The sequence below is a fragment of the Bos taurus genome, chromosome 15 (assembly GCF_002263795.3).
Source record: "Bos taurus isolate L1 Dominette 01449 registration number 42190680 breed Hereford chromosome 15, ARS-UCD2.0, whole genome shotgun sequence".
Taxonomy (NCBI): domain Eukaryota; kingdom Metazoa; phylum Chordata; class Mammalia; order Artiodactyla; family Bovidae; genus Bos; species Bos taurus.
Genome location: NC_037342.1, coordinates 29,262,360 through 29,278,671, shown reverse-complemented (window position 1 = coordinate 29,278,671; position 16,312 = coordinate 29,262,360). Strand labels below are relative to the sequence as shown.

At 58.0% G+C, this 16,312-nt stretch overlaps 1 protein-coding gene across 18 annotated transcripts in view; it reads right to left on the bottom strand.

Annotated features, from left to right (window-relative positions):
• The window catches only part of PHLDB1 (pleckstrin homology like domain family B member 1), a 48,674-nt gene that overhangs the window by 31,942 nt on the left and 420 nt on the right, over positions 1-16,312 (bottom strand). For 16 of the 18 annotated variants that reach the window (XM_005215996.5, XM_010812483.4, XM_010812484.4 and 13 more), the window contains exons 2-6: positions 12,084-12,197; positions 10,756-10,836; positions 9,977-10,100; positions 8,886-9,056; positions 732-857 (exon numbers count right to left, since the gene is read on the bottom strand). In XM_005215996.5, the coding sequence (XP_005216053.1) occupies positions 732-857; positions 8,886-9,056; positions 9,977-10,100; positions 10,756-10,815 (481 nt within the window). In that variant the 5' untranslated portion in view covers positions 10,816-10,836; positions 12,084-12,197. Of the gene's footprint in view, positions 1-731; positions 858-3,551; positions 3,675-8,885; positions 9,057-9,976; positions 10,101-10,755; positions 10,837-12,083; positions 12,198-16,312 lie in introns of those variants that run through there. The other 2 variants (XM_010812482.4, XM_010812486.3) reach the window with 2 other exon arrangements.

Genomic DNA, 16,312 nt, shown 5'->3' with positions numbered 1-16,312 from the left:
GATGCCAGCCCACTAGATGTCCCTGACACACGTGTCCACCTGTCCCAGTACCACGATGACCCCTGTCACCCAACAGCCATCTGAATGCCTGTGCAAAGTCTGGGGTGGCAGGCCTATGGGCAGCCTCCTGGTCTGCACCCCACCCCCAAGGCAGCTGGGCTGACGTGGGGGCTGTGCTGGTTCCCTGGGACAATCACCGACTCTCCTCTAGGGATCAATAATTCACACACAAAGTGCAGCTGCTCCACTGAGTCATCAGTTGGCATGGCATGGCATGGCCTGGGGGTGGGGCAGAGCCCAAAGACAAGATCACAAGCAGGTGGGAGCCCCCCCCCCCGCTCCCAGAGCTCACAACATCTCAGTCTGATGCTTCCTTCTGCACCCTCAGGCAGCCCTCAAGGGTGAGGATCCCTGGTGGTAACATAAGAGGGTCAGGGTCCCAGATACCGAGGTGACACCGTCCAGGGCAGTTGGACACAGACTGGCAGAGCACCCCCCCCATCCCTCAGGCACATGATTCTCCCCAGTTCCAGCCAAGCAGCACTTCTTGGATCTCTCCCCGTGGCCAGACTGCCTGGCACTCTCCCCCAGCGGCCCATGGCAGGTGGCAGCAAGCCCAGATCATGGGTATCGTCCCGCCCTGACACTACAAGTGTGGCTGGAGTCGGCAAGGGGGAGGACTGTCCACGGGGTGCCACCAAACCAGCCACCTGCCCCAAGTGGGTACCTACCTGGGCCAGGACTATACGGGGGGCCAGGGGCCCGGCCCCCTGCCGGGATCATGCTCTTCATCCACTTGGCTTCAGCTGGGTGGTTAAAGCGGAGGAAGGTGGACTGACCCAGACACAACATGCAGCCTGCAGAGAAAGCACACGCTCAGAGGGGCAGGGCAGGGCTGAGGCAGCCTTCAGCCCGCAGCGCCGGCAGGCTCACCCCAGGCTCCGAAGAGCCATCCCCACCTGGACTCCCAGCAGCCACATGGTCCACCCCTGACTCAGCCTGTGCCTGAGGCCCCAGCCCGGCTCCACAGCACACGGCCGAATGGAAAGAGCACTGGCTTCTAAGTCCTAGTCCTAAACTTTCTTCATTACCACCTGTGAGATCTTTGGGGAAAGTCACTTCACCTCCCTGAGTCTAATTCTCTCAGCAGAAAAATGAGGACAATACCACTGACTTGCAGAGTTAAGAGACAGTGTATGTCAGTGCTCTGTCAATGGAGAAGGTTCTCCAGAGAACACAGACCCCCACATGCCCCCACCCAACCTGGACTCCTGATCCATCTATCTGCCACTTGGGTGGAAGGGTCAGTTCGAGAGGTGGCAACTTCCAGGATCACAAACAAGCTCTGAGACAGGAGATGGGGAAACACACCATGGATCCGTCAGATGCCCCGGCCACCCTTTCTGACCATCGAGAGCGACCGCCACCCTCTTTCCCTCTGTCGAAGCATTCTGTGGCCTGACATTGTCCCGCTCCGTGGACTCTCCTGCAGTGTAGCCAAGCCTAGGCCAATGGGCCCAGCCTCGGCCAAGCACATTCCCAGGCAGTAGACACAAGCCCAATCCTGCCCAGGAAGTGCGAGTGCATGGAAGGGGGAGGGCATAGGGGAGTCAGAAAACATAGCCGGGGGCACTGGGAGTGTGCACGGTGACAGGTGTGCCCACAGCACCTAAGCCTGTCTGGCAGAATTCCTCTTCCCGCCACACCAGGGGCTGGAGCACTTCTGCCTAAGATGCTCTGTTGGGAGAAGCCAGAGACCTGGTGCTCTCTACCACCCACCCTTCCAAATCTGTCCACATCCTTGGCCCCTGGCCCCAGGCTCCTATCTACCCAATCTGCTGCCACTTGGCACCCCAAGCTTCATGCCAGTCTGAGCTAAGACTGGCAGGGAATTCTACATTCCTGGATGCTGAGACAGTTCAACTCAGGCAGGCCACAGGGGCATAGGGCATCCTGGGCCATGTGGGGTACCTTGGCGGGCCCCCCAACTGAGAAGCTCAGCAGCCTGTCGGAGGGATCCTAGGTATTGCCATGGATGGGGGGCTAGCAGGCTGAGAAGCCCACAGCAGATAACAGAGTAGACAAAACCGCCCACTTCGTTGGTATACCCACAGGCCCTCCCAGGCGGGCGGGCACAAACAATTCTAAAGGCTGATGGGTGGTTAGGAAAGGAGGGAGCCTTCCCTGCCAAGCCACCAATCAGAGGAGCTGATCACAGAGTAATTATAACCAGAATAAATATTAGCCAGCCACACCGTCCACCTAATTACAACCACAGCTGTTTCAGACAGAACCCTGCCATTCCCATCCCCCTCCTTCCAGCCATTTAACAAGCTAATTAATGATGAGTTCGCAGGGTCTAGACAGACCCACTCAACCCTAGGTTGACTGGGGGGTGGGGGGGCAGAAGGGGGCAGCTCAGGAGCCTGACCACACAGTCCAGACTGGGAAGGACCGGGGAGTCTGGGTGGATTCCAGCCCATCAGTGCCAGACCCACCCAAGGAGGGTGTAGGCAGGTAGGGACCCTCAGCTCTGGCTCCTCTAGCTGTGAGTCCCCTGTCCCCTCCTCTGCCCCTCACCCTCCTCTATAAGAGGGGTGTGGCCATGCTGCCTCCCCAGCTATAAATAGGTGATGCCAGGCAGCAGAGCTGGATCTGTATTAATAGAGCAGGCAAGAGGGCAGCAGGACTGATTGTAGCCCAGCTCCTGCCCAAATTAACTTTCTATTTGCACTCAGGGGCCCCAGGCACTGCCCCTACTCTTGTCCCGTGCCCCCGGGGGCCTGGTCAGCCTGTTTCTGGGAAGAAACCTCCTCTCTGCTCACTCCTGCCCCGCACCGCCAAAGGTCAGCCCACGCAGGAAACCCCAGAACCCCTCCTCATCCAGGGAAAGTTGTTTTCCTGTCCCCCCTCCCCAAAGGGGCTCAGGGCCCAGCTGCGTGCAGGTGGGTAAAGGAGCTGCACATCTGGAGGGGAAGAAACGGGGCCAAGGAGAGGGTGGGTCCTTTCTCTGAGAGATGCACACTGCACACAAACACACCTACACACTCAGAAACACACAGACGCACCCAGAGACAGCAGACAGTCTCACACACTCAGAGCGACAGTCAACTGCCCTGCTGGCCACACAAACAGAATGAACTGGCCGAAAGGAGGCTGGGTGTGGGGAAGACCAGAGAAAGGGCCTTGGCCCCTTCCATCAGAGACCCCTCTTCGCCGTAAGACAGGCTCCCCTAGTCCTAACCAGGAACCCTCTACCCCATGGAGAGGCAGGTCCCACGGAGGGGACCACCGAGCGCGGGTTAGGAAAGATGAAGCCTGCCCCGCTGAGGAGTGGCCCCGAACCCAGACGCCCCACTTGGATATGTTCAGGGCTCGCTCCCTCTCTCACACACACACACCCGAGTCTCGCAGCCTCAGGCTCCCAAAGTGGGGCTGGGGACCCGATCCCCCTCCTGGCATGCCTCCCCACCCCCTCCACGCCCCTCCCAGCCAGAGCTGCTCAGCGCCGGGCTGCCGGGGCTGCGGCGGCTGGGGGGCTGAGGACTCACCACCGAATTCGGACCTCCGCACGGCTTGCCCCCGCTAACCCCGGCCCTGCAGGTCCCCGGCCCGCCCCGGGCCTTTGAGGGGGCGGGCCGACCTCCCGCCGCCGGCTCCCGGCTCGGAGCGGCGAGGCAGCGAGGCGGCGAGCAGCCACCAATGCCCGGGGAGGGGCGGGCCGGCCACCGGCGGCGGGGGAAGGGAGCCAAGAGGGAGGGACAAAGGAGAGGAGGAGGGGAAGAGGAAGTGATGGAGGAGCGGAGGGGAGCGGGATGGAGGGAGCGGGGCGGGGCGCGGCGGGGCACGCGCCCATGGAGCCCGCCGGGGTCCCGCAGCCCGGAGTGGGGGCAGAAGTGCGGCGGGGAGGAAGCGTTCACGAGAGAGGACAGAGAGAAGGAAAGGGGAGGGACACAGAGGCCAGAGGGTGAGGAGCCAGGAGGCAGAAGTGAGGAGAAGCGGGGGTCTCACTGAGAGCCCTCTGCGGTGAGAAGTCACCAGACGCCGGGAAGGGGCCAGGCCGGCCCCCAGGTCAGCGTGGGCAGGCTGGCCTTGGTGACAGCAGAGGTTAAGCTCTGACATTCCATGGCTCCACGTATTAGAGAGAAGCCTCAAGCCAGTCAATCCTAAAGGAAATCAACCCTGGATATTCATTGGCAGGACTGGTGCTGAAGCTCCAGTACTCTGGCCACCTGATGTGAAGAGCTGACTCCCTGGAAAAGACCCCAATGCTGGGAAAGATTGAGGGCAGGAGGAGAAGGAGGCGACAGAGGATGAGATGGTTGGATGGCATCATTGACTGGATGGACATGAGTTTGAGCAGACTCCAGGAGATAGTGAAGGACAGGGAATTCTGGTGTGCTGCAGACCGAGGGGTCACAGTCCAACCCGACTGAGTGACTGAAGAACAATATATTAGAGAAGAGTGAAAGTCCCAGGAATCCAGCCAGGTCACTGGGTCCAGCTCTGGCCCTCAGTCTGCCACTGTGACAAGTGGGAGTTCAGGCCGAGGCAGTGCTCTGGGAACAATCTTGAGTCTAGCTCCTGTCTCCACCCTATACACCTCTTCTTCTGCCCTACCCCCACTCCTCACACTCTCAGCAGTCCACCTCACCCCATGACCCAAACTGGACCCAGGAACTGCCTCTTCCAAGCCAGCCCATTTCCTTGGGTTCCGGAAGCCAACTCACCCCTTCCCAACCACAACCAAGTGTGCAAAGAGCTCCAGCAAAGAGCTCGCCCACCCCAAGGAGGTACCTTACCGCCTGGAAAGAGTGCCACCCACCTCTGGAACCCCTGGGACCATGCTGAGGTTCTGGGCCAGGCAAGTAACCACCAACCAGCCTCAGTCCCAGAAAATTCCTCGCATTCCAGGACCTGGTGTCTGGACACCAGAACCTTAAGGGACACGCTGTGTTCTATCAGACGTCCTCTGTATGCTCAGAGCTCACACAGCCCCACACATTTTCTCTCAAATACACACCAACACCTGCTCAGCCAGACACCACTCAACTGTGCACACTCTGAATCACACAGACACCCCAGTTAGTGTGTCTCATACACATTTATTCTCCAGCACACAACCCCACAGGCACCAGTCCTTCTCTTGGTTCCACACTCACTCAGGCACAGATAGCCTTTCACTCAGTCTTGGAGAGACTCTGAAATCAAAAGTCCACTTCCTGGGACTTCCCTGGTGGTCCAGTGGCTAAGACACCACGTTCCCAATGCAGGGGGCCTGGGTTCAATCCCTGGTCAGGGAACTATATTCCACATGCAGCAACTAAGACCAGGAGTAGCCACGTAAATAAATATTTTGAAAATATTTTTATTTATTTATTTGACTGCACCAGGGGAAGCAGACCCCTGCATTGGGAGCACAGAGTTTTAGCTACCAGACCACGAGGGAAGTCCCAATAAAGAAATATTTTTAAAAAGCCATTTCCTTCCATAACTTAAAAAAAAAGTCAACCTCCTTAGAGAAACAATCAATTTTTTCACCCTCGCTGAACACCTACCCACACTGCCATACTACACACACACACACTCACACACGCATGCACGCACATGCATGCACACACTCACATATGCACAGGCAATTCATTCCCCTTCTGAAGGAAAAAGGAAAACCATATAGGGTCAAATGCAAAATAGGGGGAGGCTTAAAAAAAAACCTCCTCAGGAAATGTGATTCATCGGTCTGGAAACTGTGACGACCAGCTGGACAGACCCAGACAGACACAGAGGACACTGCCAGGGAGAAACAGGGCAGGAGGCAGGCACACAGAAGTGGGGAGCTAGGAGCTTTTGTTTTTTCTCTCCCTCCTTTGAGCTTTATTAGTCGAGATCTTTATCAGTCTCATCGCAGAGGACAGTCTGAGGACAGTCTGTGGGAGACTTCCCTCCCATTTCACAGAAGGACTGACAGCTGGGTGGAAGAGGAAGCAGTTCATCGTCCTGGATCCCAGAGGGAGGCAGCTGTATTACTCAGGAATCCTGGCTCCCAGAAGCCCGTACCCACCAGCAAGGGGCCCGGGGAGCAAAGGAGACTCGGAGGAGGCTCAGAGGCAGGGGCTGGCAGCAAATGGCTCCCAGAAAGTAGGGGACCTTCTGTCTAGACAGCCTGGGCCCCGCGCTGCGTGGCTTTCTGGGTCCTTCCCTACTGGGTCCCCTCCCGGATCTTTCATGTGGTCTGGCACTGTGGTCTCAGGGTGGGGCAGCCTTGACCCAGATTAAGATTCCTCCTCATTTCCTTGGTCGTCTTCCCAGCTCCATCTGCCTCTTGCTCTGTAGAGAGAGGGCTGCCTGGGATGTCCCAAGGTACCTGGGGACAAGGCTGGAAGCAGGATCTTCCTGGTTCCCTCCCGTCAGGGCCCCGTGGCCATAGCTTTCACTCAAGTTGGGGTTGGCATCTATTTTCTGCCTGCTTCCCTCCCACCCGTCCCCTGGCCCAGACATATTCCTGCTTGAAGAGCCTGTCACTGCCACCCTGCTCGTTATGACGTGTGCCTCTCCAAGTTGCCTATGGCTGGGCACAGTGCCCAGAATGATGCAGCCAATGACCGGCACAGCCAGAGAGGGCTCCTTGTTATTTCTAGGGTAGTCCTCTGGTTTTTCAAAGAGGGGTCCCCTCCCCCACCAAGGCTGGATCAGGGAACAAGGCAGGGAAAATGGTTCTCTTGCGCATATGCCCACAGATAGGCCAGTGGTCAGTGGGTTCTCCTATCTTCACGGAGCACACCCGTGGACGGTCTGGTACCACCAGCCCTGAGTTCACCCTGCTCCCCACTTGAACACTCTGATCCATAAACACAGGGAAGGACACAAACACAGAGATACACAAGTCCAGAGTCACAAACACATCCGGAGATACATAAACACACTCCAGTTACACAGTTACAGAGATAGCACTTGCACCCCCGAGCCACCCAGTTTCCAGGGAAACGCACTCCCAAGAATGTCCGGAGTGGGGCCAGGCAGGGCTGGGCTTGGTGCCTTGCCCCAGAGATGAGACAAGGAAACCCTTAGCTCCTGGAGCCCAGAGGAGGGGTAGTGCTGGGGAGAAGAACACCCGTTCCTTTGTGCCTCTGCCTACCCCTCCCCAGGCTGCCAAGCTTCTGAGACAGGCTAGCCTAGACAAGGCGGCTATGGGGTGGGAGGCAGGGAAAGGGAAGGGGTTTAGGGTCAGGAGAGAGTGGGAGGGTACATACTTGGCAGGGTGGGCTTCTGGCTGCGGAAGAGTTGAGGGTCACTTGGGCCACAGGAAATGCCTGAGAATTCCATCTCAGCCCAGGCCCTCCCTCTTCCCACGGAGCTAAATGCTGCCCTGGAAAGACCAGGCGGGAGAGACCTACAGAGCATGGGTTCCTCCACCCTGCTCACAACACACAGGGACAGAGCGTTCTTGCTCAGGAACATGAGGGATTTGGGGGTGGGCTCTTTCTCCAGCTTTCTCTGAACTCTGCCCCTGCCTCTCCTTGCTGCTCTGCTGTCTCACTCTCATGTACCCAAATCTTGGGGAAGATGCTCTCTTTGAAATGGAAGAGGACAGTCTGCAGCCAGATGGCAGCACGGCCAAAGCCCCAATTTACTGGGGTGGGGGGGTCCCTCTTTAGCTGGAGTCAGATAAAAGGGAGAGATAACAGGCCCTCTGGAAGAGACGAGGGCCGGTTTGCTGCTGCTGATGGAGTCAGCTGTCCCCTCATATCACACACCCAAGGGCAGGTCTTCTGGGTCAGCCATGAAGGAAGAGACCCCACGGGGTGTGAAGAGCAGGAGAGAGGGAGACAGTGGAGAGAGTGGGATTTCCCCTGCCAAGGAGCTTCTTGCCAGTAAGAGGTGAGTGTGCTTAGTGGCTCAGTCATGTATGACTCTTTGCGACCCTATGCACCGTAGCCCACCAAGCTCCTCCATCCCTGGGATTCTCAGGCAAGAACACTAGAGTGGGTTGCCATATCCTCCTCCAGGGGATCTTCCTGACCCAGGGATGGAACCCACGTCTCCGGTGTCTCTTGCATTGGCAGGCGGATATTCTTTACCACTGAGCCATCTGGGAAGCCCAGTAAGAGGTAAGCGTCCCCAGAAAACACTGCCAGGACATTGGTCCTCCTACTTAGAGCCGGGCTTAGTCCAAAGCTCCCATCCTTTACGGCTACCCAAGCCCACTTTTCACATCCCCCTAATATGATGCTTCACTGTATACACTGATGCCCAGGGCAAACACACCTGATCTATCAGAGTGCTACCTGGGTCAAGCCCTTCCTTACCTGCCTCATCACCATAGTAACAGGAGGCCCAGTTTTTAGAGCTCCCTTATACCACAAAGAGACCTGTTCCTTTGGGAAACGGGGTGGTAAAGACATTCGTGACCCAGACGCTGTTGTCAACAGTGTTTTAACAGGAGTGAGCATGTCCTCGGATTTTTTTGCCCTTGTCCCATCCCCATTGTCCTGATCTTCCAACCTCAACAGCTTTTTAGAACACCTCCCTCTTGGCATCGTGGAACCATGCCATTTTTCCCCTCGCTGCTCCTTCAGCTCTTCTCGCCTAACAACCATTAGCGACCACTGCACAGCTCCCCGTGTCCTCCGAGAGCAGGCAGTGGAACCTCTTCTCTCTCTTCCCACTATGGTGTGAGAGGTAGGGTGGGGCAACCAGAGAAAAGCCGGTCTGGATGCTGGCTGGGGTTTTGAAATGCACCTGATCCAGATGCACCTGAGCACCCTACCCCCAACTTGGCCACTCAGGCAGTTACCATGGCAACCAAAACAGCAGGCTTCCCCTGCACCTGTCACGCACAAGCTTTTAAACAGAGGCTCCCTGGCTTCAGGGCTGGCAGACCTTACCCTGAGTGAGCCGAGTGGGCTGCCGGACCGGGAGCCCATCAATAGTGCAGGCATTGCCGCAGGGGTAGAGGGTGAGGGTGCCCCGCAGGTTCTCGATGTAGCAGTGCTCCGGAGCCAGGCCTGGACCCTGCAGTGAGATGTCCCTGGCTGCAGAGCCAATCACTGTCCTCCCTGAAGACAGGAGGCAACTGTCAGATTCCGGTCCAGGCTGAGGAGGCAGGGAGGGGCTGGGAGGGCCACGGTGGGACTCGACTGCCATCTCCTACTCTGGGGAGAATCACGGCCCACCCTGTGGGGCCCCTGAGCCTGGTGGAGACAGTGAGGGGTAGAAGCCCATCTCGGCCGCAGAAACAGAAAGGCCCAGAGGACACCGAGGATCCGCAAACTTAGTAGGAGCTTCTTCTGCAGAAGTCCCTCAGTCCCTCCAAGCCCCCCTCCCCAGGACCTTTCTCTCCTTCCTATCCTCCCCCACCTTTTCTTCCAGCTCTCCCTCCCCCCTCCTCTCCCTCCCTTCTGCCACCTGCAACCCTTGCCCTCCTCACACCCCCTCTCTCCTGGCCCCTGGAGGGAGAGAGCTCCTGGACTGGTATTTGGAGAATGTGGGGAATGTAGTATCACCCGGGCAACAAATGCCGCCAGGAGAGGAGACAGGAAGGGCAGAAGCTGCAAGGTGGAGGGGGCTGTGCCAGGGCCTAACTTGGAGGTCTGCCCCACGCCCATCTTGCCTATCTCTCCAGCTCCACCAGCACCTTCTCCTTGGCCAGGCATGGCCCTGGAGCAGAGCCCCCTTTCTTCTTGGCCACACTGGTTGCCAAGAGCCATGAGCTCTACTATTTCAGGGCTCTCCTCCTGATTTCTAAGCTGATCTTTAATCCCTGTCATGGAGCCAGAATTAGTCTGGGGAGGCACAGACAAGGGAAGCAAGCTAGGGGGCGGGAGGTGGGGTGGGGTGGGCATTGTGACATGGCCTCCTATTTGGGAGAGGTGAACACTGCCAGCAGGTAGCAAGAGGGGCCCCCGCATGCCTGGATTTCCAAGCAGGAATGTCTGTAAGGATGGAGGGGTGGCAGTTGGGTGCACCCCAGACTCACCTTCCTCCAGTGGCAGAAGGGTGATGGCTGTGCTGAGCCGCCCGCTGCCCAGGCTCACCAGATGGGGTTTGTCCGTCTGCACTTTCAGCCCTTTGCCTGTTTCGATCAGGTCCAAGGGTCCTTTCTGCAGGTGGTGGAGGTAAGGGATGAGCATCATGAGAGAGTCCAGGCTGGCACCTTACCACGCTAGTCCTAGTCACACGAGCACTCTCTCCAGCACCTGCCCTCTCTAAAGGGCTCTGTAGGCGTTGAAAGGCTTAGCACAAAATCTTGTGCAGAGCAGTATTCCGTTAAATTGTAATTAGACCTGAATCTAGGCCACTAACTCGTCCCACTGGATTTATCTCAAGTCTTGGTTTAACTGCCCCTTTTGTCTATTAGGACAGAAACAAGTAGAAAGTAAGGAGAACTGGGAGGTGCTTGCTAAGAGTTGGGGGGGAGGTTGCTACAGAGGAGACCAATCAAGACTTATCCCTGTAGACTTGTCCACGGCAATCCACTTGGCCACGGCTTGCCCCTGTTAAACTTAATTACAAGAGAGGGCAGGGCGGAAACAGATACAGCTCCGAGTCAATCTGTAAACCACTTCCTGACTTTCAAAAGGTATTTTCTGGGTGAACCAATTAACCTAATTCAGCTAAAGACTTAGCTATGGGGACCTGGGGACAAGCATGGAGGTAGTGTGGTTCTCATTCTTGAGCTGGGACCACAGGGAGGGAGAGGAGCCGACCTGTCCCCACCAGACCACCTTCTTGCCCCATGGCCCTAACCTTTCTCACCTGCACCAGGCCCGGGGTCTTACATCCAGGGCCCACCTGGTTCCTATTGAGAGTGTCCATGTTCCTGGGGCCCCAGAGCTCCTGTGGACACAGCAGAAAACAGGTGAGGCAGGGATGCCGGGGCAGAAAGGGGCAAGGAGTGGGTTCTGCAGCAGTGTTCTCAGGGCAGGGGCAATGGCACCACAGCTCGCAGCAAGCTCCTGCTAAGGAGACCTGGGGGCAGTTCAGGAGTTTGGGGTTCGATGGGGGCCGTGTAGGGGGGAAGGGGGGTGGTGCCATGTCTTCAGCCACAACACAGGTCAGCATGGATGCTACCCCACCACACTGGCCCTGACCCCCACCCCCGAAAAGTCCTACAGGGCCCAGACTGTACGCTGGTCTCTCTTGCCTCTGACAGCCAGGACCCAGGCCTTGGCAGTTGAGGACCCTCGGGCACCTGAAGCCATAAGAAAGTGGGGAAAATCTACCTTAGAGAGGAAAGCTAGCTCAAGGCGGCCCCTCCAGGGACACTGGTAGACGGGGGGCCCCAAGCAGGTGGCATGGCTGAGCGGGCGCTCCCTTCCACAGCCTCTCCCCCTTTCTTTTCCCAGGGGTCTCAGAAGGATGTTTTCTTAAAGGAGACACGAGGGGGAAATGCCACTATTCCTGCCATCTCTGTCTCAATTCCTGAATCCTCTCCTCCCCAGAAAGCATCTTAACCCCCCGTAAACAATCAGGAAAAATAAAAAATAAAAAACCCCAGTGGTGACTAACACTGAGAATATAGGACTCTTGGGTTCTCAACCTGATTTGGTACCATAGGGAGCTGAGGTCCTTAGAACCAGAGGTAAAACAGACTCCAGAGCTCCAGAGCCTTCCCCTCTGTGGCTCACAGTTTTGGTACCTGAGAACTGTGAGGAAGGAGCTTTGTGTACTAATATGTGCCTACATGCCCATCCCTTGGCCAGCTTGCTGAGGTGAGAAACTTCCTATTGACTGCTGAAATGTTACTGGGGAAGCTGACGAGAGTGTGACCAAAGGGAGGGAGGGAGACCCAGGAAGGCAGGGTTCCCTTCCACTTTCTCTTCCAGCCATCTTCTAAGAGACTTGGAGAGGAAGTGGGGGCAGGAGCCAGCACTCCAAGGAGTGTCTGACCCTGGCAGTGGGGCCCAAAGGCCTTAGCAATAGTGTTACTAATTTTACCCTCCCAGCTTCCACCCTTCCGGACCTGGACTGAATCGTCTCCGTCACCATTTCCACCCAAGCTGGAGGAAGAGAAGCTGGAACAGGGCCTGAGACCCACCCCCAAGTCTGCCTGGGAAGAGGGAAGGCAAAGGCCGTTAACCTACACCAAGGCTCAAGCCGGCCTGGCACCTCCCCAGGAGATCTGGCCAAGGGAAAGAATTTCCAGGGACAAAGATGGCTGCACGGCTTCTTTCAACTCAGGGAAGTCCTTCAGCTTTCTGAGGGAGAAGAGGCAAGAGAGTGGGTTAGGGATATAAGCATATACAAAAGAGGGGGTAAGAAAAAACAATGAACAATGGTGAAGGAAAGGCATCACTGGGTAACAGAAAGAGCTTTACACTGGGATGCAAGAGCCTTAAATTCTAATCTTGACTTTCTTATTTATTAGCTGAGAGACCTTGGGCATGTTATTTAACTGTTCTGAGTGTCAATCGTTCTCTATAAAAGTGGAATAATGATTTATATTTAAAAAGAAGATTGTCTGGATTACTGCTTGCCTGGGGCTAGGTGTGGAATGCGTGAACCAATTAGACCTGTCAGAGGGACCATCTAATGAGCTATAAATGGGCAGATTTGGGGGGCATGACAGAAATGTTCTAAAACTTATTTGTGATGATGGTTTGCCCAGATCTGTAAATACACTAAAAATCATTGAATGTATACTTAAGTGAATTTATGGTATGAACATCATACCTCAATAAAACTATTAGTTTGGTTGTTGTTGTTGTTTAAGATGATTGTCTTAGAGATTCAGAAAGTGAAAGCTGCTCAGTCCTGTTGGACTCTTTGCAACCCCATGGACTATACAGTCCATGGAATTCTCCAGGCAAGAATACTGGAGTGGGTGAAGTGAAGTGAAATGAAGTCACTCAGTCGTGTCCCACGACTCTTTGCGACCCCATAGACTGTAGCCTACCAGGCTTCTCGGTCCGTAGGATCTTCCAAGCAAGAGTACTGGAGTGGGTTGCCATTTCCTTCTCCAGGGGATCTTCCCGACCCAGGGATGGAACCCAGGTCCCTGGCATCGCATGTGGATTTCTTACCAGCTGAGCCAAAAGGAAAGCCCTAGAGATTCAGGTATTATACCAAATGCCACTCTGTGAAGTGCCAAGCACCGTAAATATGCCAGTTACTAGTATGAGCTTCCTGAACTTAAGTCACTTCACTTTTCTGGGCTTCAGTTTCTTCATCTGTCAAGTTTGTCGCCATCACTCTGTGAGGGAGCAGTGAGTGTGTTCACTTATTTACACCACGGATTTCAAGTAGCGATAAAGCCTGTAAAGGAACGAGGTTGATGGGGGAAAAGAGTGATTGGAGGAGAGAAGAGAAGGGAATAAGGAGGTGAAAGAACAGGAAGAGATAAGGAGAGAGGTGTAGGGAGAGACGGAGAAGATAAGAAAAGATGTAGAGACAGGGAGGCGCGAGGCTGTGGCTCCAGGTCCGAAACTCAATCCAGGTGGAGTGGAGATACACCAGATCAAGGCATTCCAGCCCGCGGGCGGTGCTCTGACCCAGGGGCTGCACAGCGGCCCGGAGAGCCGCCACCGGGGGGCGCCCTCTCTTCCCGCCGCTCCCCCGGCGGGGAGAGCTAAGCGGGCTGCGCCGGGGCGCCCCGCAGCGGCCCCAGCGGCCGACCTGCTTCCGTCCCACCCGGCTGCCCACTGCCCTGGGCTGTAATTATACCCACCCGACTCACCCCTCCCGCCTCCGCCGCAGTCCTGGGAAACCCCGCCCGCCTGCTGCCAAAAAAAGGCCCCTGCGGTGGGTGTCTGGCTCTCTGGGAGGAGGGGCTGGGGAAGCGCCGCTGTCAGCCCCGGCCCTCGATAGCGTTCTCCCACTGCGAGCTGAGACCTCCAAGCGCCTCCTCGGGCGCAAGGTGGCAGAGGCCTGGGTGTCTAGAGAGCCCCGTGTGGGCGAGGCCGGGGCTCCAGCAGGTGACCCCGCGCCGGGCCTTGCGGCCTCCCGGCCCAGCGCGAACGCCCGGGCATCCAGGCCACCGGGGATCCTCTGCCCTACTTGGACCCCAGCTCTCTGCCCGCGTGGGGCTCCCAGAGTCACCAGTTCGGGGGACTCGGTCGGTCCCTTAACGAGGGGCGCGGGAGGCCCTGGCGAGCGACTGTAAAGGTCCAGAACCAACAGGGATTGGAGGAAGTCCAGCCTCCAAATCAGGCCCCAGAAGAAAGGCCGGAGGCCGGCCCAGGAGGAGAGCGGTCCCCTGTGGCCCGGGCATCGCACGGCCCAGGAGCGAGGCCGAGTTGGGATCCTTTCGGCCCGCGTCTGCCCTCGAGGAAGGGTCGCTGGCAGAGGAAGGGGCCGGGAAGGGAAGGAAACTGAGGCCGGGAGCCCAGCGGGCGAGGCGCCGGAGCCGGGCAGGGGCCGGGGAGGACGTAGGGGAAAGGACGCAGAGAACTTGACTGTTAGTCGCTCAGTCGTGTCCGATTCTGCGATCCCATGGACTGTAGCCCGTCAGGCTCCTCTGTCTACAGGACTTTTCAGGCAAGAATACTGGAGTGGGTTTCCATTTCTTCCTCCAGGAGATCTTCCCGACCCGGGATCGAACCCACGTCTCTTACATCTCTTGCACTGGCAGGCAGGTTCTTTACCACTAGCGCCACCTGGGAAGCCCTCAGAGAACTTTAGGAGATGGAAAACCGAGGGTCTGCGGAGGGGTGGGACGGGAGGGAAGATTAAGGGTTTGGAGAGAAAAATAAAAGAGGGAGACTGAAGAGTGAGGGAAAAGGAGGGTTGCGGAGAGAAGACTTAGGGCAGAGGATGGGGAGGAGGGGAAGAAGGTGGGAAACAGGATGGAGTCCAGGGGACGCAGGGGAGGCGGAGGGGGAGAGGAGAGACAGGGACCGAGAAGGAGAACGACTGGGGGGACGAGGGAGATGGGGGAGACTGGGGACAGACGAGTGCTCAAGGTAAGGGGGTGACGGTCCGGGGGAGCAGTCGAAGGTACCCAGGGCTTTGGAGGAGGAGACCGGCGTGGGGACGGGAGGTGAGGCTCTGGAGTGAAAGAGGGGTCCAGAGGGCTGGCCTGGGGACCCAGCTGTGGACATAGACTGTAGGCGGGCAGCCGGGGCTGGAGCAAGCGGTGGAACGAGGCGCGAGTGTAGTTTGGGGCTGTGATTTTATTTGTGTGCGGAGTGGAGGTGGGGTGCCTCCGCACGGAGGGCTCCCTGCTGCCCCTCGCCGCCCTCCGCCAGGTGGGACAAGGCAGCAGTGTTGGGCCGCCCCGCCCGCCGCTGACGCCGGACAAGCGGCCTTTCTTTGGCCGTGCCGGGAGAAGGGGCCGCTTGTTTGCGCGGTCCGGGAAAGGCGCGGCCCCCAGACACCGCCGGCTCCCCGCGGGCGGCTGCGGGAGGGGGCCGCGCGCGTAGCATTCGTGTGTGCGGACTGTGTGTGATGGGCGTGAGCGGCAGGTGGGTGTGTGAATCCCGGGCTGCGTGTGCCCGGGGGCCGCAGATGTGGATGTGGGCTTCCTGCGAGAGCGGCGGGTGCTTGGCGTGCGTGCGGAGTGGGTAGAGGTCTAGGTGTGTGTTGGACCCCACACGTGTCACGGCGGAGAGACGGGCGTGTCTGCGTGGAGTGCGCGGTGGGAAGGGTGCGTGGGTGATGCCGGGTGGGGCGCCGAGTGTGTCTGCGCGTGGGTTGCCTGACGTGGTGGGGGAGGTTGTGTTTGTGTGTAACCGGCCCGATGAGTCAGTCCCCGGAGCCTCCCGGACGGCTGAGCTAACGGACCCAGAATGCAGCTCCGCCCCGGCGCCCTGGGTCCCCCGCCGGGCCGCTGCATCTCCCCGCCCAGCCTCCGCTAGCGCGCGCCTCGGCGGAAGCGTCCGTGGAAGCCTCGGCAACCCCGCGGCCCCTCCCAGTCCCCCACCGCCCCCGCCCGCGCGCTTCCCCTTCCCCGAGGAGCCCGGATGACCTGGCTCAGCCCCGGTACGGGGGAACTCCGCAAGGGATTCGAATCTGGACTATGCGGGCGTGGCAAGGGCCGGAGACTCACGGCTCCCACGGTCCCCCCTCCAGCCTCCTGGACCGCTAAAGACGCGGGGCCCTGGCAGGGCCCAAGAGGCCCCAGATGTGCCACCCATCCCCTGAACACACCCAGTGGTTCCTTCAGGACAGCACTGCCTCCAAGCCCGACTCCGCATCCCTTTCCTGTCCCATCAAGGCGGCCCAGCCCGGGAAGGGAGCTGAGATGCCCCCAGGGTACCCCGCTGTCCTGGCGCAGGGCTCTCAGTCCTTCTGTCGGCGGGAGAAGGGAGGTGTGGGGAGCAGGCGTACAAGACCCCACGAGTGTCGCCCAGTCGCACGCAAGAAAGTCCTGGGA